Raw genomic sequence first — 17284 nt, 5'->3', positions numbered from 1 at the left:
AAGTCTACGTCTCTCCAGCTGCTTTCCTCCATCAATGTAGACTACAGTCATTACTGCTGTAAATGATGATGTGCTCGCAGCACTGCGGCCCTGCTGGTTCACATCCTTTCGGGGGGGATTTGGAGGGGCTGTCGGGGTACAGCAGATTTCCGCTTTCTTCAGAATCCCTGTGCAAACGGCTGCACGAGAATCGCTCTCACCGCTCCACTGCGAGTGTCGAGCGTCATGACAAAACAGATTCATGTCTGCGGATGCGGGTGACAGCAGCCGTGCATGCACGCGTGTGTTTATTCAGTCGGATGTGGTATTTGTATTTCTGCGTTCGTTTTGTTTTTCGTCTTTTAGGTATGGAAAAACGGAGGGTCAAGACAATATGTACACGAATGCACACATGCATACGTGTGGCACTGCCAGTTTACACAGTGTTGGCGCAGGGCCTAGCCAGGTGGCATTGGGCACGCTTCAAGTGCGTCCTCATTTCTGCATCATTCCTTTTGCTCACACCGATGCCAGTTTTCCGCTGGTCTGTTTATCCTGCCTTATCTCGCCTGTCACATAAAACCTGCTTATTGCTTGACAACTTTATTCTTAAATGTTATGGTCAGCGTGAAATCAATTGACCCTATTTAGTTTTTATATAGTCTTTTTGTGCAAAATTCACCGCTGCACAGTTCTCTGAAATAAAAAATGATAAAGAATTTCACATTGACACTAAATCAACATCACACTATCAATAACCTCCCTGGACCACACAGTGTCTTTACACCTGTCACTTCTACTCGTCTCAAGTCGGTTGTCAGTTCTGACACTTCCTGCAGACAAAATGTAACTGGGAGCTTTAGGACGTCCTTTTAATGCCTGTCATCTTTAATTCAATTTTGCTGCAATTAGTTTCATTTTTATAGCACGTTTCACGATTTGTAAGCTTAACTGAAAACACATTTTGTTATTACTTTGTCTCTCATGAACTGATTTGAAACGTCGGACACGGTCGCAGGCATAAACGCGAAGAAGTGTGCAAATGTCAAGAGTAATAATGCCCTCTTCTCGCGGCTTAGGAAAGGTCAAGATCTGGTTCCTCGTTGATCAGACACCCGTGCAGGAATTCGTTTCGGTCTCCGTAAGCATCCAGTTCTTTCTCTTTATCATTAGATAGCTCAACTCCAGACCTTGAGTGCGTGAGAATCGAAGCGGCACAAAATCGTAATAATAAAGCCATGTGTATGAAGAGTTTAGTCGTATGATCGTCACTTTTGCATTTCACGTAGCTTGTTTGCTAGGATTCAAAATGAGCAGCAAACACGGTGATGTCAGATTAGCGGGAACAAAGAGTTTGTTACATAATCCAGTGCAGCGCACCTTTTACAGAGAGAGAGAGAGAGAGATTACATTAGTGTTGCGACCGTGACAGGGTGGAATGATTTATGAATACTGATGCGGTTTCCATATGATGAACAGTGTGTGTGGGGGTTAAATTCTGTCTGTACATTTGAGTTTCACAGTAGAAAGAACCAGAAAGGCTTAATTCATCAAGTCTTAGGAAAGAAAATCAGTATTAGTTTCTTCTCTTGGACAGAACTGAGTGACATGTTTTCTCACATGTCTCTTGTACAGTACGTTTACGGGTTTAAGAGGGTTTCTCATAGTCTCAAACGTTGCCCACGATTCGCCTACATATCAAAGACTGCAAAACAACTGTGATTTCTGGGGCCTCATAAAAGTGGTGAAGTCAAAGGAATATTTAGTAAATCACTCTTTTGTGATCAACAGAACAAAACTAAATACTAAATGTTTTTTCCTACTATATAGTCAATGGTGCCCCAGAAATGTCAGTTGCTAACATTTTTCCAAATATATTTAATCGAACAGAGAAATTTATAGAGGAACACAATTCATTTTTTTAATGTTGTATATTGACAGTAATCTTATCAACCTCTCCTGATGAAGTTTATAAGAAACATCAAATTGATAAAAAATGAAATGTTCTGTTGTTGGGCCCATAATGTCTGCTTAGCCAAGAAAGAGCAACATCTGAGTAATCCGGTGTTCCTCTGGGTGTTATTGTTCACTTTACACACAGCGCTGGTGTACAGATGAACAACACAAAGTGTATGTTTGTCTGATGTGTGTTAGACTTGCCTGGCTGCTGTTTGGTGTTGATCCCAGTAGGTGGTAAAACTGGGGGTGGTGGGCGGAACGTTTATCCGTGAACTGTAGTGATGTTGAATTCTGCTTTAAAATTCACTGCCAGTAAAGAGAATTCGTCCAAATCGTATGAAATGACATATAAATGACCGTCATTACTAAGCATCACATTATCGCATTACACAATCGAGTCTTTAAAAAGTCTTAAAGGTGATGTTTTTATTCTGATGTTTTATTTAGGCACAAACCCAGAGAAAATATCTTTTGCTCAGAGGTTGCTCAGTCATAGCTCAGGAGATTTGATGGAGGCTGTTGTGTTTCGTTTAAAGGGGAGGTAACACACGCAGTTTCTGCCAATCTCATATTAATCTTGAGTACCTATAGAGTAGTACCGCATACTTCGTATCTTCAAAGAGTATTTAGTTTGATCAAATGTATAAAAGACAGATACAGCTGTACGATTATTTCCAAAAACAGAGACCCGGCACGAGCACACAATACATCATCGCATTATCCCTGCATCACTGTTGATTCACTATAAAAAAGGTGATATGATAAAACAGCAACCGGCGCAGAGAGAGAGAGACGCGTCGGCAGTGTGTGGAACATTTTTAAGTGTCAGAGGAAGACACAGCACGGAACTTGCCGCGCCGGAGTAAATTTCTGAATTCTGGTCGGTAACTTGTGTTCTTCAGACTGGACCGGGCGGTCTGATAGTAGTCCCGCCGCTCGCGACATCCTTTGACATCATACAGTGGTCGCATGCACACAGTTCCCTTTACTTGAAAACTTGTCTGTGCTGTGCATCCCGGCCACGAGTGCACCTTCTGAGAACACTGACAGTCAGCTTTTGTGGCCGGAGTTTGGAGGAGAGACGTGAACTGAAATGGTTGTCAGTCGGAAATGCTTGCATGGATGTAATTTTGCATGGAATGGAATTTTGCAACATAGCCTATAATAATCCAACCGTTTTTGTGTAATCATAATTTTAGCATATAATGTCGAAAGACACTTTTTAATCAAGTGTTTTGTGGTCGGGGTACAGAGTACAGTACATTCTTTCAGCATCCAGTTATAGGCCTTATATGCGCTATTCATGAAGGGAAATTTTTTTATTTAGCCTGTTTGTTCTGCTCACAAAGTGCATTTTGACCATTCGGTTTATGCAATAGGGAAAACATTGGCCTAAATAAATAGAAGAAATGCGAAAAGCCATGTTCGGTATTCGGGCTTCCGCAAAGTGTTTTATTTTTATTTGGCTTCGGTGCATCCATAGTTGTTTACATAATGCACGTACCAAAGATTGCCAACAAAACACAGACATTTGACTCAGGTTCACTTACCGCGTGCAGTTCATGTCCGACATCTTTTAGCGCTGGGACTGATCCATCTATGAGTCTCAAACGATCTCCAGATCCAGCGTTATATCCACCGTTTATATAACATTCATCACCCAAAGGCAGTGAACAAAAAAACGCAGCTGAACTTCTGCGAAGCACATTGATTGGCGTGCTCTTTCTTTCGCTCTCGCTTGTTGATGCAGGGTCGTGCTTTTCCGGAAGAATTGCCCAATAAGGGACTAATAAAAGTTGTTACGTAACAAAATTTATGTGCGAAAAAAACTTTTCAAAATGTGAATGAACCTTGGGGGAGTGTATTGAGCACAGAAATACAACGTTTTAGTAAATACAACTCGTTTTTTGACAAGTTGACCATGTTAAGCATGAGAAGCCAGCACATTTAACATAGTAAAGAAGTCAGAATGCATGAAACACTGTTGAACCCCCCCCTTTAAATGTCAATGTCATGTTAGACGTTTCCCTTAAAAAATCGCTAAGAAGAACTAAAAACAGAACTAAATAAGACTTTGGTTAAAACACATAAAGAGTATGGAGGTGTAAAATTAGTGTATGGTACACGTAAAATAATCTGGATTTGGGTAAATGTGATGAGAAATATGTGAGTTCATATTAAGATCTTTAATTATATTGACTTTTTGATTGTAGACAAATTTTAGCTCAGTTTGAGACATTGTTGAGATCTCTCCAAAAGAAATCTGAGAAGCAGGTTGTAGCAGAAAAGTTTGATTTGTTCTCCATTTAATCTCAATGATGTCTAAGAGAAATAATTCAGATCTTAAAGAGATCTCATCTCTACTTTCAACATTTTTGTTCGTTTGGGAATGACTATTCTCATTGCAATTTTACAGAAACATTAGAGGTACGTAAAAGAACGAATCCTCGTTTCTGTTGGCTGTTTCTTCAAGAAAGGAAGCATCTCAGATGGGAGTAATTGTATGCTAACGAACAGCCGGGCAAATTGAGGGAGCTGAAAGAAAACGCAAAGGAGACATTTGTACAGTGAGCTTAGGCTAAAATCGCTGATGGTAACCATGGAAATAATTACAGAGCAGACAGACTGCAAGAGAGAAAGAGTAAGAATGAAAGAGAGAGAGAGAGAGAGAGAGAGAGAGAAAGAGAGAGAGAGAGAGAGAAAAGGAATTCAGAAGAATGCAATGGATTTCTGCTGTACGTTAGATCCTGAAACTGCTTTCTAAGTTCTAATAAAAACTCAGAAACTGGCTTCGGTCATGTATGGTGCTCTTTTAATTAAATGCACGTGAGGTCAAGTCTTGAGTGTCCTGCGATCAATCGTGGTCTTCAGGTGTGTGTCCAATCAGGTCTGATGTGTGCACCAGGTGTCCGGATCGACCTGTCATCAATGGTTTTGCTTGAATACTCGCAGTCTCAGGCTTGCGGTCGCCATAGAAACGTGTGTCTTCATAACACTCTGATAATTTACACAGAGAGCGCTTCGTCTGAAATGACCGTTCTTGGTTAAATCCCCTATTAGGCCTCATTTTAATGCCATGTGGGTGTGATATGTTAAAGACGTCAGAAGTGGGAGTTTTGTGCGTTTTAGTTCATTTCTGTTGAGGTCATGTATATGCTATATGTACTCCTAAAACAAATTGTATGGCTTATGTGTACTATATCACTTTTCATTGCAGGCAATACGTTTTTTTTTTGTAATAAGCAACCAACTAGCAACACCTTATCAACCTCCAGGCAATGCTCTAGCAAGCACATAGCAACGTCCTGGCAACCACCCCAACCACAACACCCTTGCATCATTGTGGAAAGTTTTGCATGGAGAAACGCGTTGTTCTTTTGGCTTTAGTTAGTTAGCAACCACCTAGCAACATCTACTTGACCTCCAGGCAATGCTCTAGCAAGCACATAGCAACGTCCTGGCAACCACCCCAACCACAACACCCTTGCATCATTGTGGAAGTTTTGCATGGAGAACGCGTTGTTCTTTTGGCTTTAGTTAGTTAGCAACCACCTAGCAACATCTACTTGACCTCCAGGCAATGCTCTAGCAAGCACATAGCAACGTCCTGGCAACCACCCCAACCACAACACCCTTGCATCATTGTGGAAAGTTTTGCATGGAGAAACGCGTTGTTCTTTTGGCTTTAGTTAGTTAGCAACCACCTAGCAACATCTACTTGACCTCCAGGCAATGCTAAAGCAACCACATAGCAACGTCCTGGCAACACCCCACCTACATCACCCTAGCATCCTTATGAAAAGTTTTGCATTGACACACGTGGGTTCTTTTGCTTTAGTCAGTAAGCAACCACCTACCAACACCTTATCAACCTCCAGGCAATGCTATAGCAACCGTATGGCAATGCCCTGCCAACCACCCTACCAACAATTCCCTTGCATCAATATGAAAAGTTTTGCATTGACACACGTGGGTTCTTTTGGCTTTAGTCAGTAAGCAACCACCTACCAACACCTTATCAACCTCCAGGCAATGCTATAGCAACCGTATGGCAATGCCCTGCCAACCACCCTACCAACAATTCCCTTGCATCAATATGAAAAGTTTTGCATGGAGACACGTGGGCTCTTTTGGCTTTAGTTAGTAAGCAACCACCTAGCAACACCTTATCAACCTCCAGGCAATGCTATAGCAACCGTATGGCAACGTCCTGGCAACCTCCCACAACACCCTGGCATAATTATGAAAAGCTTTCCATGGACACACGAGGGCACTTTTGGTTCATTTAGTAAGCAACCACCTAGCAACATCTTATAATCTCCAGGCAATGCTACATCAACCACATAGCAACATCCTGGCAACCCACAATGCCCTGGCATAATTATGAAACGCTTTGCTTGGACACACGTGGGCTCTTTTGGCTTCAGTTGGTAAGCAACCACCTAGCAACATCTTTACCACCTCCAGCCAATGCTATAGCAACCACAAAATAACATCCTGGCATTATTATGAAAAGTTTTGCATGGAGACACGTGCGCTCTTTTGGCTTCAGTTGTTAAGCAACCACCTATAGCAACATGGCCACATGGACACACGTGGGCTCTTGATAAGCAACACCTTATCAACCTCCAGGCAATGCTATAGCAACCACATGCAGCAATGCACCAATCAGGACACATTGCAACTGCATAGCAACATCTTAGCAACCACCCACAACATACTGGCATACAGTATTAGGAAAAATTTAATCTGGTCATGCAGTGAAATTACTTTAAAAGATAACACGCAGGTAACAGTGTTTCTCTGTACTGTACATGCACTCTCAGAGTTTAATCTACACTGTCATTTGTCTTCAGTTTGTGTAGTTGTGTAATTACACACATTCCTCCCACATAACCTGCCTCTACAGAATCCTTTCCACTCACCGGCTGCCTGCAAGCGTCACATCCACACACCAGTGCATTTGTGTGTGCGCGAGAGAGGGAGGGAAATGGAGAGAGAGTTTGCCCCAGGCTTTTACATGAAGTTCTCTCCATCACATCCCATCTCTACCCCACCCCCGTGTCCAGCTCAGCCCCCTCCTCGTCTCTTCTCGGCTTGGATAGTGAGAGCGCAATATAGAACAGGACAGTTGTCTGAAAGGAAGCGTTGCCTTACTCGCTCAGCGTCTTGAACGCACGTCTGGATACGCGCAAAAACATTCCGGACTACGACGAGGAGTTCCAGCTCTCGTGCAATCGATTTGCGATGTCGTTTCGGAAGCGCTTTTACGCAAAGTCCTCATGCAATGACATCGCGGGCATTTTGCGAAGGAGGATCGTCGTGTTCGGAGCTTTGGACGATCGCTGTCACCGCACCAGTTCCGTGCAAGAATAAGATAAAGGGGACAATGAACCGCGAGCTGCGTCTTTAACCGCTTGAACTTTATGCGCTCGGAGGATTTTCTACGCATTTGCGCATCACCATCTACATCACACACACTTACGCATACACGCACATCTTTGCGCTATCTTTGCAAACGTCATCCCGTGTTTAACGTTGTGGAAGTGTGTGTGTGCTTAGTATTTCAGTTCAGAGACACAGTTTGGATATGCGCCGTTTTAAAGTTCCTTTATAGCGTCTTAAAGCATTAATAGCTCAATTAAACCGCTAAACGGCGCTTTTAAATATTGCTGAAGTAAAACATGATAGTGTTTCGTCGCAGATTTGGTGCTGGTAACCGCTGTAAAGGCAGACGGGAAGCGGCTCGTCGGTTCAGGGTCGTGCGTAAAGGCGCCGGTGAGCGCCGCCAGGACCTGGAGCTCTCCATCAGGCGCTCTGCTGAAGATCAGCCGCTGTCAGGGCTGGAGAGAGTGACTGAGACGAGATGGGAAAATGAGACACTTGAGAACAAACTATTCTAACACTTTTACACTTAAATCTGGTTCTTGTAAATATTCCGGTTAATATCGCAACGAAATTTGACGCGTAACGCGTTTTTAGTATTATCATAGGCACATATAAGACTGCATATTTAATCAATGTAGAAGTAAAACATGTAGATAAAGTATAATGCATAACAGTATAATAATTAAGTTAGCTCAAGTAAAAGTTGAACATTCTCTAAAATTTATTAAATGCGCAATACTAGATTACTTTGGTAAGTTTCAGTATTCAGAAAGTGACCATTAGATGTTAAAAGGGTTTTAAGAGGCATTTCGACACACGTCTACAAGCAAACATGCTTAAAGCACAGGTGTGGCCATCCACCTTACTGTTAACATACAGAGGAGGCTTTGATCTACTGTGGAAAATAAATGATTCTCAACAGAAGCAAGTGTCTTAATAACCAAGACTGGAACATGCTTTGAGGAGGACGATTTGTCTTTATCGGTGGCTTGACATTCCTTCTGGATCCCAGGCAGGAATAATTCATCAGGAATAAGGAATTGTGCCGCCACCTCCAACTGTGTTTCTGCTGTAGGTAGGAACCTACAGTATACGCCTCCAGCATCTTCACTTTTGCCACGTAATTATTCAAAACATTTTAATCTGTAAACCACTTTATTTAGTTGATCACATGTTTGCTCAAAGGTTGCCGAAGGTCTTTTCCCCCACAAATGCCACTTCTGTCTTTATTTACTCAATCCTAGTGTCATTTCAGACCTGTGTGTGGTTATTATTTTATAGAATAGGATTTGACAGTGCCCTTTTCCGTACACGTTCATAGTGAATAAGGATCACATTTGGGTCAGATGACTCGTTGCAACTTTTCCGGTGTTTTTGTAGCTGGACCGGGGTGGTCTGTCCAATGTGTCGTTGTCACAAAAGCAGTGAGAATATGATGATCATTTAAAGTGATAGTTCACCCAAAAATGAAAATTCTGCCAACATTTACTCAAACTCATGTCATTTCAAACCTGCACAAGAAGATATTTTGAAGTATGTTGTCATTCGCCCCCATTTACCTGCAGTTTTTTTTGTGTACAACAATAGAAGTGGATGGGTGCAGCCATTGTTCGGCTACCAACTTTTTTTTTCCAAAATATCTTTTGTGTCATACAGGTTTGAAATGACAAGAGAGTAAATGATGACAGAAATTTCATTTCTGAACTATCAGTATCACTGTAAGACCTTATAATAGGCCTTGTATAGGCTATTTGTTCTTCCCCTCCTGAAACACACTTCAGTTTGTTTACTCTGTCATGTTGCCTATATAACAAATTTACACCTTTAATAGTTTTATAAATGACTATCTGTAAAATAATCAGTAGGCTGTGATCTGTATGGAAGTGTTTTGGATGTTAGGTCTCTTGATGCGGCTGTTGACAGTGCTAGATATAAAAACACTCAATGCTGCGGGGCAACATCCTTGAAGATGACAATAGCAGAATGAATTGCACAGAAGTCCTTTGGAAAATGTCTTCAGGTTTTGCAGGCATCACTCTTTCAATCTTGCACTGCTTTTTTCCAATTATTCACCAAATCTTTTTGTCGGAGACTTAGAATTTCTATGCCAAACATAAATAGCAGAGTAATAAAAGTGTCCCCCTGCTGGCAAATGACATAAATTCTCCACTTCCATTGATGGACATTTGAAAGCTTTTTATCCATACAAGCAGCGTCTAAGTCGCAGATATTATAGATGTTTTATCAGTGAACGGAAAGAGCTTAGACAGAGTTTTATTTGATAATTCTGTGCAATAAAAAATGGTTCACTTAAAGGAACAGTTCACCCCAAAATGAAACTTCTGTCATCATTTACTCACCCTTGTGTTGTTTCATACCTTTTTGCTCAACACAAAGAAAAGTATTTGCTAAAACATTTGTAACCAAATAGTTCTGTGCAATATTGACTACCATGGCGGCATAAGAAAACGCCAGAACTGTTTGGTTTCCCACATTTTTCAAAATATCTTTTGTGTTCAAAGAAATTTCACAAAGAAGTTTGGAACAACTTAAAGCGATAGTTCACCCAAAAATTCTAATTCTCATCCTCTTGGCATTTCCAACCTGAATGACATTATTTCATCTACAGAAAATAAGATATTTTGAAGAATGGCCCTCACTTTACTTGCATTGCTTTTGTGTCCATACACTAGAAGTGAACGGGGGCAAGTGCTGTTCGGTTACCAACATTCTTTAAAATATCTTCTTTTGCGTTCTGCGGTAGAAAGAAAGCCATAAAGGGTTTGAAATGACAAGGGGGTGAGTAAATGATGACAGAATTCTCATTTTTGCGTGAACTATCCCTTTAAGAACATTTCTCAACAAAAAGCCTTCATTTCAAAAGAATCTGCAAGTGCCGTACACCATTACAAATCTAATTCAGGCATAAATATCGACCGCAGTCCCACGCGTATCAATCAGGTTGAGAAGTTATTGTTATTTTTTTCCATTTGTTTCACTTTTCATCGTGTTTGCCCCCCCCCCACCGCGCTCTCCATCTCTCTCGATGTCTCTCTCTCTCTTCCGTTCTGTCTCTCTCAGAGGGATTGAAGCTCGAAGCTGTTTCCACCCACACACTTCAGTTCCAGCTTTCTGCTTGACATCAGATTTACATTGAGAATAAAAAGCGCGTGCACACACACACACACACGCACGCTCTCACCCACACAGACCTGTGCACATACTTTAACACACCTCTGTTGGAAGGAACATTACAGTACAGCTTTCATCTGTCCATATTTACTGCGTGGTAGAAAAATCCTTTAGATTTAGATGCAGCTTATTTTAGCCATCGTGTTTGATAACACAGTTTGAGAAACACAGTTTCGATCATTTCAGTTTTTATCTTGATGGAGATGGATTTCAGAGTGCGACCTGCTTTTTAACGCCGGTCCCACGGTCACGTGCTCCGTGTCACACGTGTTCGCACGCGTGTGAATCTATATTCCATCGCTTCAGTGTTTTATTATGTCTCTGTGCTAGTCAAATGTAAGGTACTAGAAGATGTTGCCATGGCAACCAAATAAAGAGCCTGGATTTGGATGAAAAAGGACAGTGGGAGAAATTGAAATAGATGGATGTATCCAGTTTGCTTTGCTTTGGCTTTCAATTTGGCGTAATTAGAATGCACGGTAACTTCTGGCCTCGGATCAGTTTTTTAAGTCCTGCGGTTCTTCGAGTTTCTATTGTTTGAGTGAACATTATAACAAAAATAGCAGTCATGTCATTCCAGACCTGTATTACTTTCTTTCTTCTGGGGAATATATTTTGAAGAATGTTGGTAACCAAACAACATTAGACCCCATTGGCTTTCATTGTATGGACACAAAAGCACATTTCTCAAAATATCTTCTTTTTTGTTCGACAGACGAAGGAATCGCATACAGGATAGGTTTTGAGCAACATGAAAGTAAAAAAGCGATAATCGAAATGAACACCCCTGTCCCAGACATATTAAAATAAATGAATGATTGTACAATCGAGAATTAATTTCGTCCATTGATTTGCAATTACCTGAATGTATTTGCTGAATAATTTGCTGTCCTAATCTGATGTGAATATGTTGGACAAATGTTCATTGAAATCAGGTTTGTAGACCATCACAGAATGGCTTTGTAAGTGCCAAAGAAAAATGGAAGTCCGAACGTTCGCGTCTGGCCCGAAGTTAACTTCTTCAACAATTTGTTTTATATGGCATTTCAATGCATATTTTATTGTATATTGTATTAAATTACATTAAAACTACTCAACAGTAATATATTATTTGCCGAGGCCAACAGGATATTACGTTTGGGCCATATTACATTTGTTTAAAATTAGTGAAAAAGTGAATTGTTATCCACTGTTATTCCCAATAAAGCAGTTTATTCACAATATAACACTGATCTGTGTTTAGGACTGTACACAGTGAAAATATACAATCACAGTTTACAATATACAGTAGTATATTTTGCAATCCCAGAGTTTATGGCAGGTCTGTCTTGAAAGATTTACACATTATTGCTAAAATTGCTGAAATGGCCAACCTGTTATTAGTTATATAAACTGTGCATGCACTTCTCTTTTCATATCAGTATGACAATACCCACAGCTTTACAATATAATTGACCTTATTTTGCTTCATAAGGACTGCTGGATGTGTTTTGGCATCAGGAGGGAGGATCGTGAATTTTGATGTTAAGGCGACTGAAAAACGTGAGAGGGAATAATGTCTCGAGAATGGAATAGGAGAGGATGGTAGAGAGGAAAACACTCTGCAGAAATGCAGAAGGATGAATAAATACACTGCTTGATTTATATAAAAGGTTTGCGTGGGTGCGAGGCGAGAGAGCCGTGAGCTTCGGAGATGAAGCGAATGAGAGAGATTGAACGAGAGAGATGGATGGGATTGGCCGAAGAGATGCCGGGTATTTACACTCGGATTTATGGGAGGGTTAGCGCAGCACTGAGCGGGACAGAATGATGGTGTGATTGTGGAGATCATTCATTTGTTTCTGTTGCTCATGTTGTAATGACTCTTAAGTTGTTGAGCAATAGTCGTGTCTACAACCAACCGCCAATGACTGCCTTTCTATTTTCGCTCGAGGACGGCGGTCAATAAGGACTTATGCAAGTGCCTCTCTCTCTTTTCATTCTGTGTTTTTTAATACGTACAAGCTTAAAAAGGACCTGGCAGTACTCGTAAGAAAGAAAAATCATCTCTTTAATATCTCAGTTAGACATCAATAAAATTAAATGCAGATCAAATGGAAACTTTACTGCTTAAGTCTTCTGTGTCTCAGATATTTCTCCTGAGAAAAAGATCATGAAACCTCACATGTCTCTAAGAGTTTAACAAATCACACAATGTCACAAACCGAGCTGAGATTTGTCATGTCTGATCTAAAGTTTTTGAAGATCTCAAACATTTCTCATCAAATTCAAATGATTCAACCCCTACAATCTACATTCATTTCATATCTTCACACTCTTAATTCAAGTTAACAATTGCCCCGATTGTTTGAGAAACATCTAAATTGACACCAATTGATGTGAACTAATGTGAACTCATCCTTTTCTCACTTTCAGAAAACGCCCGGCTCCGTCGGAAAAGCATCGCCACCGGGAAACAGCCAAGCATGGAGATCCCACCCACCGCCCCCCCTCAACCCTTCCGACAATCCGTGAGTACCCCTCCGTCCCGTCCCCGGTCTCTCTCTCCCTCCCTCTCCCTCTCTCTGCCACCCTCGGCTCACCCGCCAAGGTCAGCGTGCACGACTCCCCTGCCCCCCTCCTTTACCCCGTCCTACTCACCACCACAAAAGAGAGTGAGTACCCCTCCGCTCGCTCGCTCTCTGCATCTCTCGCCCCCTCTCTCGCTCACCCTCCCTCCCTCGGTCCCGCTCTCTCAGTGGGCTGGTGAGTGGAAGGTTGTGGGTTCTAACCCCGGGACCGGACCCAGTGTGGCACCGCTGCCCTCTATTGAGGTATGTTATCCAACAGCTGCGTCTTCTTCTGCGCGGCTTCTGCTGTGGTTTTGAGCGGCCGGCTGCACGGCCCTGGAGGTGTTAGACAAACAGTTAGTCACGTAGGAAGCAAACATGTTCGTGTTTCAGAGCCAACGTTTGAGTCATCCTGTCTGAGAACATCAAATATAACGTTGGATTTCTTTGAGATGAGACGACGTGAATCTTTGTTAATATTAGGATTAATGCGAATATGTTTGTTTGGTGTCCCACGGTTTGAGTTAATCGCAAGGGGAGGAGAGAGGCAAACATGTTTCCATGGCAACCTGAGGCACTACAGTTACTGTTACTACTGCAAAAGCATAAATGAATGTGGGATAAAGGATGCTTTTAGATTCTGGGATTATGGTTTGGCCAATACTAGATTTTAACGTTTCATAAACGCGAAAAGGTTGTTGATCTATGGTTGTTAAGGTGTTCTGAGTGGTTGCTAGGGTGGTGGTTTCCAAGGTTTTGTAAGTCGTCAAAACAGCCCAACCCCAGGTTTAGTGTTACTGGTTGTGCATGGTTGTTAAGCTATTTACAACGGTTGCTAAGGTGTTCTGTCTGGATGCTGGATGGTTACGTTAAAATGAAGAAATACTATTACAAAAATCACTCCAAAAAAGTCCCTATTTAGCAAATGATCTGCGGTTTCATGTAGACACAAAACCACCCAGAGTCTAAACATCAGTTTTGTAAATCATCTCTAAATTCATCTAAATTCAGCATCATAAACGCAGAACTCATTTAGAGCTGCAGAACACACCAGATTTGCATTTCCTAGAGGAAATCGGAGTGCTTGGAAAACCCAAGAAGAACGCTTTACTGTAGGTAAACTTTACGTTCGGGATTAGGGGCAACTTTTGATGGTTAAATATACCCAACAAAAGGAATCATAATACACGTGATAAACAAAACACAAGACCAATCATTTTATTCAAATTTATTTGTGCAAAAACACTACGGTCTTAAAGGGACAGTTCACCCATGAAAATGAAAAAATCTCATGTCTCATGTCATTCCAAACCTGAGAAGATATTTTGAAAAGCGCCTGTAACCAAACAAAGCTCTGCACCACTGACCTGTTTTGTAAAAACCACAGACATTTCTCAAAATATCTTCTTTTGTGAAAATAGTCATATACAGGTTTGAACCACTTGAGAGTGAATAAGTGACAAAAAATATCAAGTTTGCCAAATGCAGCTGAAACTGAAATGCGGTGTATTATAAACGGTTCAGGCTTATGTAACTGTGTGAGTTCAGTACTCGGGGTTAGATGTTCAGAATGAACATTAGCTGTAATGGCTGCCTTGCACGCACTGTAATTATTCTAAACAGCCTAAACAGTGTTTGGTTGATGGGTTACGTCTTCATTCTTCAGTGATGATGGACTTTAAGGTTGTGTGGGATTGTTTGATGTGAAAACATTAGTAACACAGTGCTTGTGAGATGTGTGCCGCCAGCTGCAGGCAACAGGACATATTTCTGAAGCAACACCTCCCACTATTGGCTGAGTGTAGATGGTGCGACATGTTTTAACCGAAGCAAAGTCAGTTTATTTCAGTCAGTTGCAAAATTATTTCACATCAGCTAACCTAATCCATTACAATTGCCTTCTTTTAGACTTGATTCTGTTTTGTCACGTGAATTTTATTTTATTTAAGGTGGTACTTTATGTGACATTTCTACAAATGCTTTTTTTTTACAAATGAATGTGTGTAATACTGTTTAATGGAATACTTCGCCCAAAAAATGTATAATCTCTCATTATTTAGTCATCATCGTGTCCCATTAGATACTGGAGTTGGGTTCACTGTAATGATGGCTTTTATGATGGGTGCATGGGCTTTGTTGGGACCTATATATGGACATTAAGTCTGTATTTTTTCTTATAAAAACATCTTTGTGTTCGACTAAAGAAAAAATTGCTTGATTTATCTTATATTATCTTATATAATCTTATATTGTGTGTATTAATTCTCAGTTCTTTCTTATTTTCTCAGAGTTTCCTCGGCAGAAAACTGAAGGGGTCCATCAAGCGGGCCAAAAGTCAGCCGAAACTGGACCGAACCAGCAGCTTCCGTCACATGATCCTCCCTCGATTCCGCAGCGCCGACCAGGACCGGTACTGTTTCAACACTTCCTCCTATAACAGCCTACTGTAAAACATGTCTAGTAGGGCATTTTAGTTTTGACAAATGCACTTGTTCCTCAGTTTTAATAGTACTAAAATAACCTTTTTGTAATTCAAGTTGAGTTTACATTTGAATCTTATAGTGTTAGTGTTCATTAATGATAATAATTTTGCTGTTGTGTCATGATATTTGGACGTCAAGAGTCTTCTGGGAGTTTCAGTGCATGAATGTGTGTTCTGCTGAGTTAAGGTGTCTTTCAGAGTCAGCAGGTTTGCGGTTCAGATGCGTTTAAAATTGTTCTCTCGGTTGCTTATTTTCCATATTTAAGTGTCCAGCAGGTGCTGAGATGCACTTGTTGTGATTTATTCATTCATTTATTCACATCTAGGACTCTTAAGTGCACCCACGGTCGGTCTGTGGTCAACGCAAAGAAGGCAGATCAGTGCTTTTTTAAGTTTTTGCTGTGTTTGGCTGGATGGTGTTTCGTTCAACATTTTTGCTGTGATGCAGCTTTGAAATGAAGATGGTTTTGCTGTTGTTTCAATTCAAACCGATAACTCCACTTTCACATAATCATTTCATTTAGGTCTTTTCGGGAATCTTTATGAGCCGGATGGCTCTATTATGTTCAAATGAAGTTTAACAGCTGGAATGACAGAACAGGGTGCAAAATTGTACTGTGATTTGTAGTGACTCACCGCAAAATATCTTTGGTTCTGTCGCATGTCATTGTGATTTAATCTGAATACAAAACGGATTCAAAGAAAGTTTAAATCCAGACGACAAATTGCAGTACCAGATTGACCAAATCGATGGTTTTTACTTAATTTTAATAAAACAATTTTATCTGTTTTTATAATATAAACACTAACCAGTAATCTAAATGCAAAATGTTTGGTTGTTTGAATTATAGGTATAAAGTAATAGTTACTGCAAATAAATAAATATATTTTTATATTATATAACAAGCACTGAAACTATTTACTCAGGTTTTTAAACATATACAATTTAACCACAATAAACTACTTTTTAATACTTACACAGTACACAGCACAGTATAATATGTGACCCTGGACCACAAAACCAGTCATAAGTACCACGAGTATATTTGTAGCAATAGCCAACATTACATCGTATGTATCAAAATTATAGATTTTTCTTAGTAATAATCATGTTCCGTGAAGATATTTTGTACATTTCGTATTGTAAATATATGAAAACTTTTGTGAGTGGATGCAGCGTCCACTGGTTGCCCACAGTCTCGGCAGCATCAGTACATCATCCCTGATTTTCCACCTACTCCATCGTGAGTACTGAGCGTTCTGACTTTCTCCCTCATTTGAAGTACCGCTTAGTGTGTACTACATAGTATGGAAAAATGCACCATATGTGATCGCAAGGTGTCCGTGTGCCTCAAGCTGTCTGTCTACCTTTTTCAATTCCCACGGTTCCAACATTTTGATTTCCTCTGAGAAATCTTGCTCTCTCTCTCTCTCCTCCCCCACTCTCCCTCTTTCATTTCTTACATTGTGACTCACTCCTTTTGGTCTATTTTTATATCTCCCATCTCTCTCTCTCTCCCCCACACGCTATGTATTTAATACAGTGAGGCTGTGTGTACACTATACCTATCCACTGATTTTGAGAAGACGCAGGACAAGCGATACGTCACTAGTGGGGATTTATCCATTTCTCATACTTTTAATGTGTTTCTGTCGATACGAATGTATTCGTACTTCTTTATAAACTTGTCAATCGTCTAAGCAGTTCTTTTGAGGGATTAAACTGCAAAGTGTG

The 17284-nt window shown here is 40.7% G+C and overlaps 1 protein-coding gene across 1 annotated transcript in view; it reads left to right on the top strand.

Annotated features, from left to right (window-relative positions):
• syngap1b (synaptic Ras GTPase activating protein 1b) overlaps window positions 1-17284 on the top strand; it is a gene marked incomplete at both ends in the record, with an annotated part of 62379 nt that overhangs the window by 18708 nt on the left and 26387 nt on the right. Inside the window, 2 exons of the mRNA XM_079468992.1 lie at window positions 12934-13028; window positions 15356-15477. Coding sequence (XP_079325118.1) covers window positions 12934-13028; window positions 15356-15477 — 217 coding nt within the window. The remainder of the gene's footprint in view (window positions 1-12933; window positions 13029-15355; window positions 15478-17284) is intronic.

Source organism: Barbatula barbatula (genome assembly GCF_947034865.1).
Source record: "Barbatula barbatula genome assembly, chromosome: 12".
In the NCBI taxonomy this organism is placed as follows: domain Eukaryota; kingdom Metazoa; phylum Chordata; class Actinopteri; order Cypriniformes; family Nemacheilidae; genus Barbatula; species Barbatula barbatula.
Note: the sequence above shows the minus strand (reverse complement) of the source record. Positions and strands in the feature narration are given on the sequence as shown.